Source organism: Crocodylus siamensis, chromosome 9 (genome assembly GCF_052110815.1).
Source record: "Crocodylus siamensis isolate JL-2025a chromosome 9, ASM5211081v1, whole genome shotgun sequence".
In the NCBI taxonomy this organism is placed as follows: domain Eukaryota; kingdom Metazoa; phylum Chordata; order Crocodylia; family Crocodylidae; genus Crocodylus; species Crocodylus siamensis.
In genome coordinates, this window is record NC_143403.1 from 35,510,833 (window position 1) to 35,530,141 (window position 19,309).

The 19,309-nt window shown below is 42.2% G+C and overlaps 1 protein-coding gene across 2 annotated transcripts in view; it reads left to right on the plus strand.

Annotated features, from left to right (window-relative positions):
* The window catches only part of GNAO1 (G protein subunit alpha o1), a 408,671-nt gene that overhangs the window by 344,540 nt on the left and 44,822 nt on the right, over positions 1-19,309 (plus strand). The window contains exon 8 of one of the 2 annotated variants that reach the window (XM_090063851.1): positions 1,693-17,442. The exons of the other annotated variant lie outside the window; for it this stretch is intronic. Within the exon in view, the coding sequence (XP_089919977.1) occupies positions 1,693-1,880 (188 nt within the window). The 3' untranslated portion in view covers positions 1,881-17,442. Of the gene's footprint in view, positions 1-1,692; positions 17,443-19,309 lie in introns of those variants that run through there. 2 annotated transcript variants of the gene reach the window in all.

Consider the following 19,309-nt stretch of genomic DNA (forward strand, 5'->3'; position numbering starts at 1 on the left):
TAATATGGGAGTTGAATCCCTGTAATATTTATTGAGCCCCTAGGGTAGAAACAGGTCCCTGTTAAGCATTTTATTTAAGCACACATTCGTCAGCAAGCACAGGCTTAATTTCCACTGACAACAAAAATGGGCATGAACATGTGCTTAAGTGCTCAGTTGAATAAGAGCTTTAGACTCTACTTTAAAAAAGTCAGCCACATACGGGACTTTCTCTGAAAATATATAATAATGTTTATTTATTTAGAAATAATGTGTAATAATGGCTCAACTTCAACCCATGAGGACCCTGGAATTCTTCACTAAAAAAATCACATGCCACCAGCAATAAAATGTAGTCACCTCTGGAGCTTAACAGATGAAAACACTTTAACAGCAGTGGTACTCAATCTTCTGGACCCAGGGGACAAAGGAGTAGCATGGGGGCCAGTCCACAGGCGAGATCCTACACAGAGTAGGTTCCTGGATCTCCTACACAGAGTAGATTACAGATGCACAGGACTGAGGCAACACACATGCAGAGCCCTGCTATCCAGACAGTGGGGCTCCCCACAGGTCCAGAAATTTGGCAGCAGGAAAGCAGCAATTAAGACTCCTCTGCCGCCAAGTTTTTGGACCTGTGAAGAGTTCTGAGGTCCAGGTTACATGGCTGTGTGGGCTGGATCTGGCCCACAGGCCAGATGCTGAGCACCCCTGCTTTACAGAGATTGTCAGTTCCAGACAAACATTAAGAACCTAGGCACATGGCCTGACCAAATGGAATCGTGTGGAAATGGAATGAATTATCTACCCTGGAATCTGGCCCGGAAAATATAAATAAATAAACAGGAAAACGGGATATTTACGTGCTGCCCCCCTGCTGAACTTTTTAAAACAAAATGTGATCAGTATAAACACATATGTACTAAAAGCCTTTATATACAGAAGACATATGCAAACACCTAGTGATTTTCTTGATATAGCATGAGCTGTACTGTCACCAAAAAGGTGACTGCTGCAGTGACATGAAACAGCCACTAGATTTGAATGAAAACAGGAACTCTGTTTGTGAACAAGTTTCAGATTGCACATGAAATGTGTTGTGAAAAATCTATCCCATTTTCTTTTACATCTGAAATGTCAACAACAATTTTCATGAATATTTGAAAATAAAATGACAAACTATAACACTGGTCAAAAAGAGGGGATGATTTTTTCATAAACATGAGTAAAAACGTTTGTAAAAACAGACCACCATGTCTTTCCACCAAATTTTGAACACTCTGAAGATGAACAGCCTGTCCCCTTTCCTGTGCAATCACTGTTTTTTGACAACATTGCATAGAATTCCTTCTACTTCCTTCTTCAGAATGAACTTAATGATTAGTGACCTCATCCTCTACATCACTGACTGCCCATACATTTTACCTCAGTACACTATAATATACAAAACCATATCTGGGATCACACAGTGGAATCCCACAGTGGCATCAGCTCCAGTTTTGTACCAGTGTAACTCCACTTATCTTTACTCAGGGAATCAGTGGCATAGATTGTTTTGAATATAGCTTAGGAAGCCCAACAGGCCAGTAAAAAGCCAACCATATTTGTCCAAAATGCTAATACATGTCCATGTCTTTAGTAAAAACTGATTCAAGCCCGGTGTTCAGAATTGTTTTAATGTGCTTTCCCCAATCTTTCTGGATTCTCTTTTAGGCCCTAACTCTTTCACAGAGGCTGTGGCTTACATCCAGTCTCAGTATGAGAGCAAGAACAAGTCCCCCAACAAGGAGATCTACACACACATCACCTGTGCCACTGATACCAACAACATCCAGTTCGTCTTCGATGCGGTGACAGATGTTATCATTGCCAACAACCTGCGCGGATGCGGACTCTACTAAACCCTTCTTCTCTGTCTCCTCTCCCTACGTACACCTGGAAACACTCCCATTCAGGTTTATGGGTTTCTCTTACCCTTCCCCCACTCCCAAAAGATAAGATGGAGAAGATGATAAAAAATTACATAAAATCCCCTCCTTTTTCTGTCCCCAAGAACCTCTGAAGAAAGGTCTGCTTTCCCCTAGCCACCCCTTTTTAAAAAAAATTCCTCTGTTACATCTGTTTTCACCTTGTTCAGTTTCAGGAATGGCAGCCAGTGTTCATGATACCGCAGAGGGAGCTAAAACTATCTCTGCATTTCAGCTGCCAAAAAAGGCTCATTCATGAAAACAAAATCAATTTCTCAGAGCTGTATGACTAGCTTACATCAAAATTAAAATCTGAAATTTAAACACTTTTTTATTTGCCTAAAATTGAGGTATATTTTAATTTCCATTGTTGTTTATGTTTTTCTTAAATTCTCTCTGGATACTCCAGATGAAAGGTAATCACTTTGGAGGCACTTTCTGGCACCAGCTTCTATTCCAAAGTTGAAAGGGTCAATTTAGGAAACAGAGACAACAGTTTGATCCTAGATTTTTTTTCTTTTAGAAAAATATTTGGATACATGAAACAGCTGTAATGATGTTTGCTGGTGTCGGTTAAGACAGGCCCAGTAACAGAAGCTACTAAGCATTGTAAAATGTTTGTTACCTATAACAGTTTTACCTCAAGTTTTCAAAATTAACGTTAAAATATTTCTCTAGTATTTTCAATAACCCATTCTGATTCTACATATATCCTTATTCTCTTCACTTGATACTGCAGAGCTACTGTACTGTAACCGGGCAACTGCTAGATATTTGTTTAACAACCCTCATGTAACGAGACATTAGCAACAAGCATTGTTCCGAGTGAAGTTCTGAATCATGTACGTTTCCTGGTATGACTAAGTATAAACAAAATACACACTGGGCCCTGTTCTTTCCTGCATCCAGGTTCTGGTCAGCACAGGTCTATCAGGAAACTAGTTATGGTTTCCTGATGCAGTGCCAGCCCAACACCAGCATTAGTTAGATCATGTGGGGCCACAGGTGTAACTTTAAATTTTGGTGCCCAGGGCAGTGTTGGGAGGGAGTGCTTATCTCCCCGTGAAGACTGCAGCAATGCCAGCATGGGCCACTTGTGCCTTGGCACAAGCTCCCAACACAGCTGTTGCAGCAGCACACGCTCCTGGGGCCTGCCTTTCTGGCATCCTCTCTGAATCGACATCCAGAGCTAGTGCCCAAGTTATGCCACTATCTGAGGGGTTTGCTGTAAGCTGTATCACTGCCCTTAGGACTCCAAAGGATCTTAAGCCTGGAAGAATTAGCATGGCAGAACTGTGCTCCTTGGTGCCTTCAGCTATGCACACTGTGCCCTCTCTCCTCAGGTAGCCCACCCCTAAGCTTGAGCAGAAGCAGGTGGATGACACAGGAGCCAGCTCTGCCAGATTCACATCAGCAATAAATTTCCCAGTGTAAAGGCAATTTTCATTGGCCATTCCCAAAAGGAATCCCTGGGCATGAAGTGTCCAGGGAGCTTTTCACTGTATTCCTGTTTGCATCTTTGTCCACCTCAATACCTTTAAAAATCTGACCTATAAGAGATTAAATCTTATTGATTGTCAGCAAGCATTAAGCTTCTAAACTGCCTCACCAGTTTTCAGGTAGAACTGAGGCTCCTATATCCTATAGCCACTTTTTAAAATTTACCATCACCTTCAGCAATTACAAAGTTGCTAAGGGGCAGATTTTTAAAACATATTTAGACATGTAAAGTTGCAAATTGGAGTACATGTATTTTCAAACACACTGAGGACCAGATTCTGTTCTACTTATTAGGTGTGTAAGTGGATTTAAGTGCCTAAATGCTATTTTGTTCCTTCCAGCTCAAGTCCCTGGAAAACACTTAATGCAAAAGTGGTAGTTCCTCCTTCTCCTTGCTTTTTTATGACTCAGTCTTAAGGTATGTTACAAAAGTAGCTGCATTAATGGATCTTCTGGACTTGAATAGGATAGAATGGAATCACACTTAGGTTCCTAAGACCACTTAGAAAGAAAAGAGTCTGGCCTAGTGGTGCTTTTCATCTTTAGGCACCTAATTTCTTTAAAAATCTGCTGGAAATTTCTTAGCTTCTTTAGACCTATCCAAAACATGCAGTTTACCTATGTTAGCACACACCCCTGTCACCATGAAAAAGGAGTCCTACATTTTTGTGGAACATTTTTCAGTGTCCTTTAGTTATCAGCCTCATATCTGAAGAACATTCTGTAGCTACTGTTGTTAGTAAGGATTCCGAAGAAAATAATCTGCCTTTATTTATATTTATTTGGTCAACAGATGCCTTGCTTTAATTTGACCTTTGGCCTCTGAAGCCAGGAGAACCAACAGCCATACCACCAGAAACTGGGACAGTAGCAAGGACTGACTTTCTACCAGAGAGCTGTAGTCGCAGGTAGGGTGAGGGCTAAAAATCAGTGAGGAGTTTGAGACCCTAATTAAGTGTTGAGTTTAGTCTGTTATAGAAAATTATAGCTCACTATGCATCTACTTCAGTAGTGTTCAGACCTGGGATTTTGGTTTAGACTTTTTTTCTCTGCTCTGTCTATGTAGATGCACATGCATATGGAAAAAAATTATAAACATTCCCTTTAACCATAATTTTTATATATATATATATATATATATATATAAATTACATGAGTTGTTTAAACCAGTGGTGCTCAACCTTCCAGCCCCACATGCCATGAGTGGTGCAAGGAAGGTCTGTGGGCTGGATCCTGCATGAAGTCAGGCCCCATGCATCCGACTGGACCTTGCATTGGACTGGCCCCACACCCTCAAGCTACATTCACTCAGCCACCAACAAGGATCCCCACAGGCTCTGAAATTTGGTGTCTGGGAAACAGCAATTCATACTTCTTTTGGCAGGTCCCCTGCTGCCAAGGTTTTTGGATCCAAGGGGAGCCCTGAAAGCTTGATGACATGGCTCTGCAGGCTGGGGATTGAGCACCCTTGGTTTATACCCAAGGCAGCTTTGTTATGGGAGTGGCAACAGGAAGCTAACATGATCAAAGCAATAGAGTGGGAAGGGAGAATGTAAGAAAGAGGGACAGAAGTGGAGGGTGACAGGTGTGCAGAGGACAGATTTGGAGAGTGAAGTAAGATGGAGCAGGGGGGCTAATGAGGATCAGAAGAACAAAGTCTGCAGGTATAAGAGTGAAAAATAAAACCTGGCAGTGATTCAGTGGCTTGCTGCCACCACCAGGGGCCAGAGTGCTTGGGTGTTTGTCCTTGCAGTGATAGTGTGCAGCTGAAGTGAAGACAGTAGCATGAGAGGAGATACAGAGTTCAGCATGCTCCTACTGCTGCTGACAGGCACTTCTGAGGAAGCTTAAAGCTCCACCTTAAAAGACTTTGTGGACATCCCAAGTGGCATCAATGAGAGGAAATCACATTTCAGGATCCCCTGTATCATGTTGCCTTGGAAGGGAGGACAAGAGGGATCCTGCTGATCCCTAGCTCTGTATCACAGATCTGTCATTTTGTACATGGACCCATTGGCTTGATCTGTGATTCTGATCTGTGTGAGCCTGTACCTGATAGCTCTGGACAAGGTCAAGTTCTGTGACAGAAAATATACTGGTTTTCATGGCCCAAAAGCTGATGGTTGGCTAAGAAGGATAATACAGGAAACCCTCGGTATTTGCGGGTTCAGCATTCGCAGTTTCAAATATATGTGGATGCCTAACCCACATTTTAAATATAATTTAAACACTTACCAGAGCTCCTGCCACGCTCCTGCCGCCCCCGCCATGCTCCAGCCGCCGCCACCAGAGCCATGCCTCCCCAGCTGCCTATTCGCAGATTTTGCCATTCACAGGGATCACAGGAACATATCCCCCATGAATGGTGAGGGTCACCTGTATTAGGCTACTCCCTGCACCTCTTCCCCCTCCATTTTGCTAACTAAAGATGCTGAACTGGTTTGTTAAAAAATAAGAGCCAGACCAGACCTCTACTCTTTTAAAAGCTGTATACATTGGGTTCCTCTCCTAGACTCAAGTTCACATTACTTTTAAAGACCATTACAATACAGTGTGATTCCATCAACATACTACAGCAGTTAGTGTGCTATAAATGCCATGCTAGAGACCCAGAGCAGGCTTAGATCCTTGAATGAGTTCTGTATTCAGTTTTCGTGAACTCTCATTCCCAGGGTATTCTGGAGTGCCTTTGACACAGATGAGACCCAGATTTTCATTCAGCTTGTGTCCCCAGGCCCAAAAATGATGACTGGCCTAACTGGTCAGCATAGCCAGTTTGGCTTCAGTAGGTGGCAATCAGTGAAAGAAACAAGCATGGTGAAAATGGCTGGTGATAACTGTAAGAGAAAAGATGTGAAGAGCAGAGAACAGAAGACTGAAGTTGGAAAGGAGGAAGGAAAAGGATCTGAATGAGTTGCCAAAGGTTGGGGGGGGGGAAGCAGATGAGGAAAAGAGTGATACATGAAGAACTGGAAAGTCTCAGTCCAGGAAATTTAGATTTTCCAAGGGCTTCTGTGATATCTGTGACTAACCTGCACCAATAATTCTGCCAAACAGTGTCCTCAAGATATAAGAAATGAATAGGAAATCACATATTTTTAAAAGCATTACAAAATGATCACAGCCCAAACTAACATATCTCTAAAATCTAAAGTATTAAATAATATTTATTATTGTGTGTAGTCAACAGTCACTGCCTGGGAGGGCAGGTAACTGCAACAATAACAGCAATGGTTCCATTGTAGTTTTGTCTTTGCTCTTGGCTGGCAAAGAAGAATGAGCCTTCTTTCTCTCCATAGCCATAAAACAAAGTTCAGCCTATGCTTCAAAAATACCTCCCCGTGGAACAGCATTCATGAAGAGTCAGGCAGCTTGATTAGTATTCTTCTTCCAGCTTTTAAACCTCCTGTATCTACTTTCATAGATACTAACTCCATAGTCAGTTTTGTATAATTCTAGCACCCTCTACAGTATTAGATCTAAAACAACAGGATACCACTCATGGATACAAGATATGCACATATAATTGCACTTATTTTAACTGGGATTTTTTTAAATCAGTGGAATGTGGTGTCTAATTCTCTTGGCCCCTTTTGAAAATCCCTTGAGCCCTGATACTGCAAAGACCTATTCAGTTGTTTAGTTAGTATTACTACCTTGTGATTGAAATCAGTGGAACTACCCATGAGACATGGTTAAGTCTGTGAAGGACCAGGAACTCAGTGTGTAAGCAGACAGTGTGGAGACAGGAAGACCACAGGAAAGTTAGACCAGCAACACCGGATGAGCCATTCTTCCTTCACTGAGGTTGTACTAGTAAAATAAAAATTTTGCAGCCTAATGAAAGCTGTGTAGTTAACTTGTTTTACTGCTCAAGGCAACATGCCCTGAAGAACCCTGTAGTTCTTCCTACATTGAAGGGCTTCTGGAAGGTGATAAATAACTTCGCAAAATCAAAAGAAAAAAAGACAACTATAACTCTTGTTTTGAGGGGTGTTTTGACAAGGGATGGAGAAAATGATATCAATCCTAAAATGTTGCCATTGTGCAACATCGATTTTGATTTCCCGATTTAGGGCCAAAAATCTGAATATTATAATCAACACATAGTTATAACCATGGAAGTGTACTAATATAGTGTAGGAGATGCACATAATCTGAACAATGACTCTGTGGAGCAACATCTGTTTATCTAATGATCTTTAATGTACAACACTGGTCTCTAATCTCATGTGTAATTATTCAGCCCCAAACAAAATGCTAAACTTACTTAATGTTAAGGACCAAAGACTTTATCTGACTGACAGCAAGTAGAAAAGCATTGGCCTTTACTGAGTTGTAACAGAAGCAGCAATAGTACCACTTGCAGTTTGAGCTGGGGGGTTTTCCCCTAGCTGGGGGTGGGGTATTACCCTTTGTAGTAAGCAGAGTAATGAAATCTGTTCTTACTCTAGATGGTGCTAATTCATAGGGCCCAATTCTCTGCCACACTGCACCCTGTGTCATCATTTGTAAGCGCACAGAGTGCAGATTGCTGCCATTCTGATTAATAGAGTTTTCCACCCACTTTGTGCTCACGTAAGTTACACTACTTGATTGCAGAATAGCAGCATGTCAGGCCCATGAAAGTTTTACCTGGAATCAGATGCTCAAAGATTTAGAAAGATTAAAATAGTGTGTGGTGGGTCAGAGCAAACTCTTGCTCTTTACAGCAGATGGTTTGTGTCTCATGTATTTTGCACAGATTGATCTTACAGGGCTGATTCTATGGTCCGAACTCAGAATTTACTCAAGCAAAGTACCCGGTGAGATTAACAGGATATTTTGGCTGCAAAAGTTGTCAATAAAGACAGTAGGATTTTCTCCTGAATAATACTAGAGTTAGTCATAAACACCATCTTCAAGCAGTAGTTGATCAAATGTTGCTGCCGTTGCAATCTTTCCTGTGTTTGTACACAAGCATTTGCATTTTTGCCCTGCATGCACAGATCAATGCATGCCTAATTGGAATATTTGTATGCTTATTTGACTGGTGCACGTCCATAAAATCTTGACTTGCGCTCACTCACCTGATCATTTATTCATGAAGTAGGTTCCCAAGTAAGTATAGATCCAAGCTTACAGTTCAATTAGGCCTTTGCTGGGCATTTCCCACAGCTTTGCATAATGATGATGACATGATGGGGAGATACAGTAAGTGAGAAAAAAAGTGTAGTGGAAATCATCTTCAGCAGCATTTCAAAACCTAGGGGAAAGTTAGACTTCACTGAAATCAGTGGCAAAACTCCCTTGCATTTTTAATATGAGCAGGAACTCATCCATAATCCCTTAAAGGGAGTCAGTCGCTTTTGATTACTTCACACCTTGATGGGGGTAAGGGGAGGATATTTTAGGAAGCTGCTTTAATATACTCCATTAAAAGAAGAGATGGATTTTTTTTTAAATGTATGTATGCTGCCTTAGATTCCTCACTCCTTATGTAATTGCTGATGTCATATGACATTTCTTGGATAATGTTGGTGAAGTAAACAGAATTTAAATCAACTTGAACTACACTACTTAATAACATGGGAGCCTCCTCACTGTTATAATAATACAATTACACTTTACACATAGTTATGGCCAAGCAGTTTGGGCTCTCATTTCTGAGCTGTGAGTGCTAATTCTGCCCCTCTTGACATGAGCTTTTCTGTGGCTTTGAGCAGATCACTTAATTGCTCTTCCTCCATTTCCCCTTGTGTATTTATAGACTTTGCTTCCAAAATGGCATTATTCATCAGCAATCACCATCCTTCCTTCCAGTTCTTTTTTAATTGGTTGCCCTGTGCAGACAACATTTTACCCAATTCTTATTGTTTACTTAAGTGATAGCAATAATTACATGTACAACATATAAATAAAATGTAAAAATACAGTCCACCTTTCCTAAAACCCTTTTACTGAACAATAAATAGGTCTTTCCTTACACTGCAGCATTCTACCTTCATCTCTCTTGGAGTCCCAGAATTAGTTTTACTTGCAACACATACACACATAAACAATATAGACTTTGTATCACATTGGTACCATTGCAACCAAATTAGGTTATGAGAGAAAATAAAGACATGAAAATCAACTAATGATTTTAGCTGAATGTTGAAGCTAGTATGGAAATTTGCCATAGATTCTTTGCTGTTCCTTTAATGTATTTTGGAAGATACATTTTTTTTAAATTACTCAAATTATTAGATGAAGATGGTCATCACCTGAAAGTTCCAGAATGCAGAATTAGCATTAGCAAACCTGAGAAGAGCTGGCAGTAGCAGGGGGCAGGGAGGCAAAAGAAGAGAGGCTCCCAATTGGCTTCAGATCTTCAAGCTGATATAAATCAGCACAGATCTATTGAAATCAGTGGAACTACACTAATGGAGAATTTGGCCCACACTATGTGCAGCAGTATGCACACACTTAGTTCTCTTTGTTGAGTGTGCTAGTATGGTTTTCCATGAAAATGCAGCTTGGATGAGACAGTGGTTTCATCATACACTGAAAAACATTTTGTTAATGAGGGAGTTGGAGGCGGCAAATAAGTACTTAGATGGTTGTGCCACGCTTACTCCCTTACCATAGTATCTTACTGCATACAGTCTCATTGATATCAGTGGGATTCTTTGGGTGCATCTACACAAGATGCTGAATTCACAGTAGACTAATTCTACTGCAGATTAGTGCACCATGGCGAAAGCCATGCTATTGTGATAATGTGCAGTAGAATTAATCTACAGCACATTAGTGTCTCTTAAAAGACACATGCTGGCACTACTGCACAGTAGTGCCAGTTGCTGTGCATTTAGTTAGTACCTGTTATTACCAGTACTAAACAATGTGCAGTAACCACAGTGCATTAATGCACATGTAGAGGTGTCCATTAGATAGTAAGTTACAACTCCCAGAAGGGTAGCACCATTTGGACCCCAGCAATAAAACTGCACTGCAAGTATATGTGTTGGAATATTCACATATATTTTTAAAGGCTAACTTGTCTTTAACACAGGGAGGTTACACTATCACCTTTGTATATAGACTGGGGAGTGTAGACCAGAATCAAAGCAACATAAATGATCCAGCCGTCAGACTTTTCCTTACAGTCTCTTCTCTAGTGCATAGCTGCAAATTAATCATTTGGTCAGTTTTCCACCATCTCCCATGGAGAAACTATTCCAAAGACTCTGCTAGAAATGTGATTATAAAAATGAATCTATTGTAGAAATGTCTGTGGTCAAACCAGGAAGTCATGAAGCCACACTAGAGGTCACCCATGCTGAAATATGGTGAACTGCAGTAAATTTAGGCATAGTTATTAATTGCCATTTTCTGGGTAGTGATAGATTTTGAAAGATTGCCTCCTTTTAAATCTGTTACAACCCAGAGAGACTTGTCACAAGTTAAGCTATGTCCAAGTTACTGAATGACAAGAAGAAGCAGGAGCAATTCTAGACTGAAAGAGCTGCCTGCTAACTAATGCTAGGGCTACTGAAATTTTGATTTTGAAATATTGGTGGGAGTTCAAGTCTCAAGCACTGTGGAAGACACTGCAGGGGATCCATGCTAAATAATCAGATTACCTATCATTTGTGACAATGAAATGTACTTGGAACAGCCTCTTTCAGTAGAAGTCACGGTCCCAGGTTCTCACAAGCCCAGCAGCCCATAAGGCTAGCATCGTTAAGGCAAGCCAGTTTCCATAGCCAGTGGTGCAGAAAGGAGCAGTGAGACTGGCATAAATTCCAGCTGCCTTTGTCTCCTCCACAGGTGCCAATTACAGCAGGGTTGAGTAGGGTGGCCTTTGGCACAGGGCCAGATGGGCTCAAACTCATGTTTCCAGACCTGTAGAAAGATCACTTCACTACTTGGGCACCATCAATAGGCATAGGGAGAACAAAATCCAAAATAGAGTTGTAAAATTGAGCTTGATTAATGTAAACAGGATTATATGATATGGCTGCCTACAAATGCAGGCAACTGAAATGGATGAATCAAAGGCCCCTTCCAGTCCTATATTCCTATGTGATAGAACTCCAAAAGTAAGCTGGCACAGTAGAAGTTAAATGTGTTCATCTCCTTTCACATGATGTTGCAGAACAGCAAGACTGTGAAAGCTCCCATGTTGGATGCGGTGCCTTAAGGGCACTGCAGGTTTAGAGCAGCCCATTAGCTTCCCCACCTTCTGTGATGATAGTTCCATCCTTCTGAGCATTTAGACTGATTTTCCTCTTCTTGCCTTGCTGTGCCTCAGACTCTGAATGGCCACCAGCAGCAGCTGTTATGGTCTCAGCTATATCAGCCACCTCAGGGTGCACCAATCTGTTCATTCTTGTGTACAGTACTGGGACTAACAGAAGTGCCTTTTTCTATATCTCAAATACTGGTTGAAATGAGCAGTCTGCCTGTGGGTTGTTGGGGCTAGTCATAGAAATAGTAACCTTCAAACCCTGCTCTGTCATACAGGACACATAAAAAGAAAAGTTAGTTATGTGTGGAGAGGAGGAGTTTAGATCTGATCAGTGTGGGTAGGTACTGCTTGGATCCATCCTGACAGTAACCATTCCTAGAGACCAATGAGCTAACAGCATTGCTAGCAGCTGTCTAAAGTATGGCAGGGTAATAGGCTTCCTCAGTGGGATCTATTATCCTACTTGACTCCTTGATTTTTACCTGATAGGTCCTGAACTGTTCCAGTAAATGAAGGCTATACAGTTTGGGAAACTGTTTTAATACTGTACCCGATGGTGACCTTGTTACAGTTAGACAGATATTGAACTGGGATGTTAGCTATTAATATGCTAGGGTGCATTCCCATGAGTGGGAAATTGCATTCCCCAGAAACAACCCCTGCATGAATGCTCTGGCACATAGCAAGTTGCCCTAAGCAAGGTAGGGAAGGTTGGGGCCAGCACCTGGGCTGGCCCTAGCAGCTTTACCTGGGGTCCTTCCAGGGCTCCAGCAGTGGCAATCCAGGCACATGGAGCCTGGCCAGCAGCCAGAGCTCTGGCTGGCCAAGCTCTGGTTTCAGGCAGCACATGCTGCCACCACGTGTACCACCCTACCACCCTTTTTTTTTTTGGCATCGGTTTTTTTGATACCAGGATTGCCTAATGTCAAAAAAAAAAATCTGCTGTGCTGTGGATTAGCAGAACAGCAAATGTCTGTATATGCAGCACATGTGGTCTGCACCACCACAAACTACATGACCACTGTGACATACCTGGTATGATCTGACTGGTACTGGAGGTCTGTGCCTGGCTTCTGGGGCAGAAGGGGAGGAATGAAGTCTTTGTTTTTGTACTGCAGAACATCTCTACCTCCCACCACCTGCAGTAGAATGACATTGGATAACAACATGTAAATTCAACTGAGATTCTTTCACAATTAACTTTCTGTTCATACTGTCCTGGCTCCAGCTATCACCCACTTCCAAAAATATACAAAGTATATCTGTATATAAGAGTTATACAAATACACCTCATAATGTAAGGTCTTGCACTGATCCAGCATCAAAATCCAAGGCAAAGTAGCACTAGGAAACATCAAGTGACTTGTGATTACAGACTGATAACTGCTTTATTTCCTTGTAAAAAAAATGATAGCTTGTAGGTAGGGCATTACCTTTATATGTTTTATCACAAATATTATAATATCTCCAAAAGTGCCTGAGGAAGATCAAAACAACTGGGAGGATGGTTTCAGAATGGAACACCACCTCTCTACCCCTGCTGTATTGTTGAAATACTATAACTGAAAGCAAAACAATGTAATGGGCAGGGAGTCAGGAGACCTGGGTTCAGTTCCCGGCTCTCAACTTACCACTGATCTGCTGGTGTAAGCTGAGGCAACTCTACTGAGACCAATGGAGTTGCATCCAGTAATGATAGCAATGAAATGGCCATATTGAGCAGAAAAGCCTGTAAGAACTAGTGCAGTGATGAAAAGCAGAGGCCTCAGGGTTAGATCCAAACATGCTGTGTGCATCTACACATGCAATTAATTAGAAGCAATAAACATATCACACCAGAGTTTATTGCTCCCAGGTGCTGCATCTTCACACACCCAGGACCACAGCACATTGAGCCAGGTCAGATCAGCCCAGGGTGGCAGAGGGCCTGGGAGGTCAGCCTGCCAGCCTGAAGCTGCTCTGGCTCAACGTGCTGTGGAGAGGCTGACTGAGGCACCAGGGTGCTTTAGTGAATGGCTAGCTGTCAGGTAGCCCCCGCACCAACCTTTGTTCCACGTGCACTTTTGGGCAGTAGGAAGCAGCCAGTGAAGGCGCTTGTTGTGGGTGCCTATACACAAACACTGAAGCTGCCCCAACATACCATAATTACAGCATGTCAGAGCAGACTCAATTAATCATTCAATAAGCTTTAGTTAAAGCCACTTTTCAGCCCAAGGACACTGATACACGTGACACTCTGGGTGCTTCAATAAGAACGGCTCTCACCTCCCAGAGCATGTGTATAAACACCTTCTAGTGACACAAAGTGCAAGGCATTCTGGGAATCACAGCTCTGTAGAGTACCAATACTTTGCTGCTGCTGTGGGGAGAGTTGACCCCATTTTTGCTGCCAAATTCAGTGGGGTTTTTTGCCACCTTGACATGGGCTTCAGCAGGAAAAACAAGGGGGGAGGGGGATGAAGGTTTCCCCTCAGCAGCAGCAAACTCTACTGCTGTTCTAGAGAATTACAATTCTCAGAATACCTTGTACTCCATGACACACTGCCCCTCTGCAGCTTCCTGTTGCTCCTGCAGGCTGCCTTGTGTGAACCCAGAAGGTGTTGGGAGGGCAGAGGAAGAGGAGATGAAGACAGCACTGCCCCAACTACATTTTCCCATATGATGCCTCTGCAGTCCTCCACCTGGTCTATGGGAGTAAATCCCCCACTTTTTATGGTGCTGAGCAAATAAAGGATAATAGGTTTGTTTTTGATCCCTGAACCAAACCAAACCACATAAAAAAAACTGGCAGGGAGGAGGGAATCAGTTAGAAAACCAAAGTTTTTTCAATTAAGTACAACAAAAATAATCCTAATTATTGCTCAGCACAGAAATCTTCATTCAAATTTCTCTCTTTTATTTTTTGCATTTTCAAACCTTTTTTAAAAGCCCTTTAATAAGAGACGGTATAGGTCATTTCCTAAAGAAAAAACCCTTCCCAAATGAAACGCTAAGCTTCAAAATTTGCAAAAAATTAAATAAACAATATTTCCCAGAGATTTTAAATTTTGAAAGTGCCAAAACAGGCTTTTTAGACATGTTTGAATGTTTTTCCACATTTTTCTGCCAAAATTTGTTGCCAAATGTGACATGATTTTGAAATGCATTTCATTCCTTCCAAAACTCTGTATTTCAGCAGATTTACTGTTTGTCAGAAATAATTTCTTCCAGTTCTGATTCACAGGCACATAACTGTTTCTTCATATGTATGTGACACCCTTTAAGGGTGCAAAGTTAGAGGCTGAGCAGAGTGTGCTCCTGAAGGAAATGGTTTTCCTTATGAAGGAAATGGCTGCAGAGGAAAGCCAGTCAAGCTGAAATACATCCCTGAAAGCTAGTTAGAGCCACTGGCACAGTCCAGCAACAACCTCACAGGACAAGAAGCACCTACCCAGGAGCTCTACTTGCATATGCCACTTTCCTGTTGCTCTAGTAATCTGAGGAAGAGAGAAACTTCCTAGCCAGCACCCTGTATCCTCAGGTATAATGGTTTGGGAAGAATCTAGAGGCAGTCCCATAACTAAGCTGGGGCAATACTGCTAACTAAGCAGTCCTAAATACTGACTTAAGGGGTGGCCTAGCCACTGCCACCCAGGGTGCACAACTGACCAGCTATGCCTCTGTCTAGGAGACAGGAATGGTGTTTTCACTATTCCATCTCCCCACCTCAGCCCAAGCTCTGCCAAAGCAGTGGGTAGGATCCTTGCCTTGTAAGCTAATCCTCCAAAGACAGGAAATTCAAAGCCATGAGATGCCCTGAAGGTCCAGGAAAAAGTGAGGTGGCTCCCACAGAGGGAATGAGTCCAGAAGAAGAGCATGCCATCAGGAGGAATGAATAGAAAATTGCTGAATAGAACTTAGCTATTCAGCTAAATTCTATTAGCTGAATAGAAATTTGGCAGCTGAACTCCACAGCCATCATGACAGAGTAAGACAAGCTACCAACTTCTTGTGTCATGAGACAACCAGGGGGTGGGGGTAGAGCAGTGACCTGCCTTGGGCCTTATGTAATAGGGCTGTGCAAAATTTCTCTGGCTGTTTTGTTTCAACTCTGTTTCGACTCATTTCAAGCTAGAAACGGCTAAATCGAAATGAAGCGAAGGGCTTCGAAACAGCCTCAAAATGAAACAAGGGCAGCTGAAATATTTCAAAGGTTTCTAAACATTTCAAGTTTTGAAGCAGCCAGCCAGGTGGTGGGAGACAAGGGAGAACCAAGGCTGTGATTGGGCTGGGGAAGGGAACTCAGCCCGGCTCAGTTTCCCACCCCAGCACTGCGATCCCAGGACTGAACTGAGGACTGAACAGTTCAGAGGAACTGAACTGGGCTGAGTTCTCATCCCCAGCCAACTGAAACGTCAAAACAGTGTCAAAACAGCAAAACCGTTTCAATGAAACAGAATGGAACAGTGTTTTCGAAACAAGATGAAACTCAAAATGAAACACTGCTCTGTCAAAACAGATGTTGAAGCAGAATGCTGCTGTTTCGCCCAGCCCTATGATGTAATGCAAGCAACATCTGTATGTCATATCTGTATGAGTAAAATGAGCCAGAACAGTGCTGTGCTGCAGTTGAGGTGAAAGCTCCCTTTGGTTCCCTTTCCAAGTCACTCAGCTGCCTGAAAATTGGATGAGGGCCATGCCAGGTTGTCAGGGAAGGGGTGGAGTGGGTTGCCACCATACATTTTCCTTACAGTGCCTTTAGAAAGCAGCTTGGTGACCACACATGGTTGACACAACGTTAATAAGTGCCTGTGTCAACAATCCTCCATCCCACAGAGAGCGCTCACCACTGCCTCCTTATCCAAATTAATCTGCTTCTGCATTGCCATACTGACAACAGCACTGACAGATCGGACAGCACACTAGGTTTCAGGTCTATTTTATGCTTTAAACAGTGCCAACTGCAGTGGCCCATGATACCTACTGCAATAAGGCAGGGCTGGGGGGGAGCAGAGAGGGGAGAGGAGAGAAGGGAAGGAACCTCAAACATCTGAAGCAGGGTACTTGACTTCACTTGCCTTTCACTTCACAGGAGAGTCCTGCTTCTTGACAGGTCTCTTCCACCACAACCTCTATTCCCAGCATTTACAGGGCAATGGGAGAGTCACAAATGTATTTCCAACTTCACAATAGAGCGCTGTAATATGCAGCTGGTGCAGAGGAGTTGGGGTTGCCACAAAACTAACCCTGCTTATGGTCACAAAATCCTAACAAACTTGGTCCTTGAAGATACTGTATTGACCCTATTTTTGGAAACAAAAAGGACTCTTAAAAACAGGCAGAATCTGTTCTTTTCTTAATCTATCCTTCATTCTATACTTCTTGCTCTCTCCCTTCTTATTCCAAGACTTTGCGCATCATCCTGACTAAGCTTCTCAGTCACTTCCCCTTCTCACCCTCCTTTCTCGCTCCAGTTTAATAGGAGAATAATCTTTTAGACTGATACCATTTCATTCTATTCATAGACAGTTATGATCCATAACTCCTCCACCTTTTGCCCCCATAATTCTAATCCTCTGCAGCATTTCCGATTTTTTTTGAAGGAACACTGAAGTCTGCTAAAATTTTTCTTTTCCCCAATTCCTTTCCCAATCATTTCCTTGCATGTTTGATGGCCCAAACTGTATTAACTGTAATTTTGTATGAAGAGTGACTGTCCATTGATTTAGTAGAATTTTAGTTATTGTAATAATTTATTGGCTGTCAGTAATGTATTTATTAGTTTAAAATGTTAATAAAGTGCCAACTCTTTTCTAGTGTGAGAGGGTTTTTATTTTAAACACCTCAAAATCTTTGCACTAGCAGCAATACTGTCACCCCCTGCAAACACACACAGACACAAGCATTTTGCTGCTACAGCAATGCTGGTGAAGCCCTCACACAGCGGCTATAGAAGTTTGCCAAACCTCCTGGAACTACAGATCTTTAAGAAGATACAATCAACAGGTACTTAAATATATATTTGTGAAATCTTAAAAGAAGTACTTGCTTCTAATTATTTCTTAAAAGCTTTAAAAGTCTCTCTCTTTTCTAAACTATTAAATATTCTGTCTTCCTATCAACCTGTTCAGAAGTACGCTGTTTGGTAGATGGAGCTGTCATAATGCAGTGTGAGGCAGATCTATTGTATATATATTACTGACTGTGACCCAGGTATCAGCTGTTGTCTTGTACAGTGAACTGAATATCTGTGATAACCACATCTATTAAGTGTGCTAACAGCACACTCCTACATTAATTCAGATTATCAGTGCTAATTTTGAAAACATGCAGTGCCAGCAGTTCAAAAGCCATGTCTCCAGACAGAACTGAACTGGCTTCATTTAAGTTGTTTTAGGTGAAATGGTGTCAAATCCTAAGTAGCTTGAATCACTATTGAGTCCAAGATGAACATGGGCTGCCAACGTGGGGACTCAGTCAGGAAGGCTAACCATACTTTGTTATGCATCCATACATCATCTCCTTGGACCTGCAGGTCCTCCCCCTCTATGCAACGTTGGTCAGGCCGCAGTTGGAGTACTGCATCCAGTTCTGGGTGCCGCACTGCAGGAGGGATGGGGACAGCATTGAGAGAGTCCAGAGAAGGGCCACTCACATGATGAGGGGGCAGCAGGGCAGGCCCTACAAGGAGAGGCTACAGGACCTGAACCTGTTCAGCCTCCACAAAAGAAGGCTGAGAGGGGATCTGGTGGCTGCCTATACATTTGCCAAGGGGGCCAGCAGGCAATGGTTGAGTCCGAAACAACAGCCATAAGTTGACTGAGAGTAGATTCAGGCTAGATATCTGAAGGCATTACTTCACTGTCAGGGAGACTAGTAGCTGGAACCAACTTCCAAGGGAAGTGGTGCTTGCCCCTACCTTGGGGGTCTTCAAAAGGAGGCTAGACAGCCACCTAGCTGGGGTCATTTGACCCCAGCATCCCTTCCTGCCCATGGCAGGATGATGATTTGCTTAGGTCCCTTCCACCCTACCAACTATGAAACTATGAAACTAGATGCTTAGTTCAGTTCAAAATAAGCTTATTCTGATTTACTTACATTGATTAGGTACATGTTAGAAATAAACCAAATTAGACCATTTTTTTAGCGGAAATTATCAGAGTGCTCACCTTGGCTTTTGTATTGTTTTAACTAAATGATGTTAATCAAACCCTTTGAAGTTTGTGTAGACTAGGCATCAACTACGAGGTACATCCATGGTGTGATTTTCAGTCCCTGTGCATACAGCTAACTTCACATATATATGTACTGTGGGGGCTACAGCCAACTTAAACATTACATCTAGACTTTTAAAAACAAAGGATAAATTCCAGAAGTTAAGTATAATTATTTGTAAGTGTCCTTAGCTGGTCAAAGGCCAGATTTCAGCACAGCTGCTGCTTGCTTGGTTGCATTATTTTCCAGGGTTCTCCATATCATTAGTTGCTCTAGGTGTTCCATGACAAGAAGTTGCATGTTCATCCCATAAAATAAAGGGTGAGAATGTTGCCGTAAATCATTTCATGGGGAAGGCAGCCTGTTTGTTAGCTGTAGAAGGATCATAGCTTGACTGAAATGATGTGATAATTCTGGTGCACCTCAGTCTGCTTTCAGTGTTGTTTTCTGGTGATTC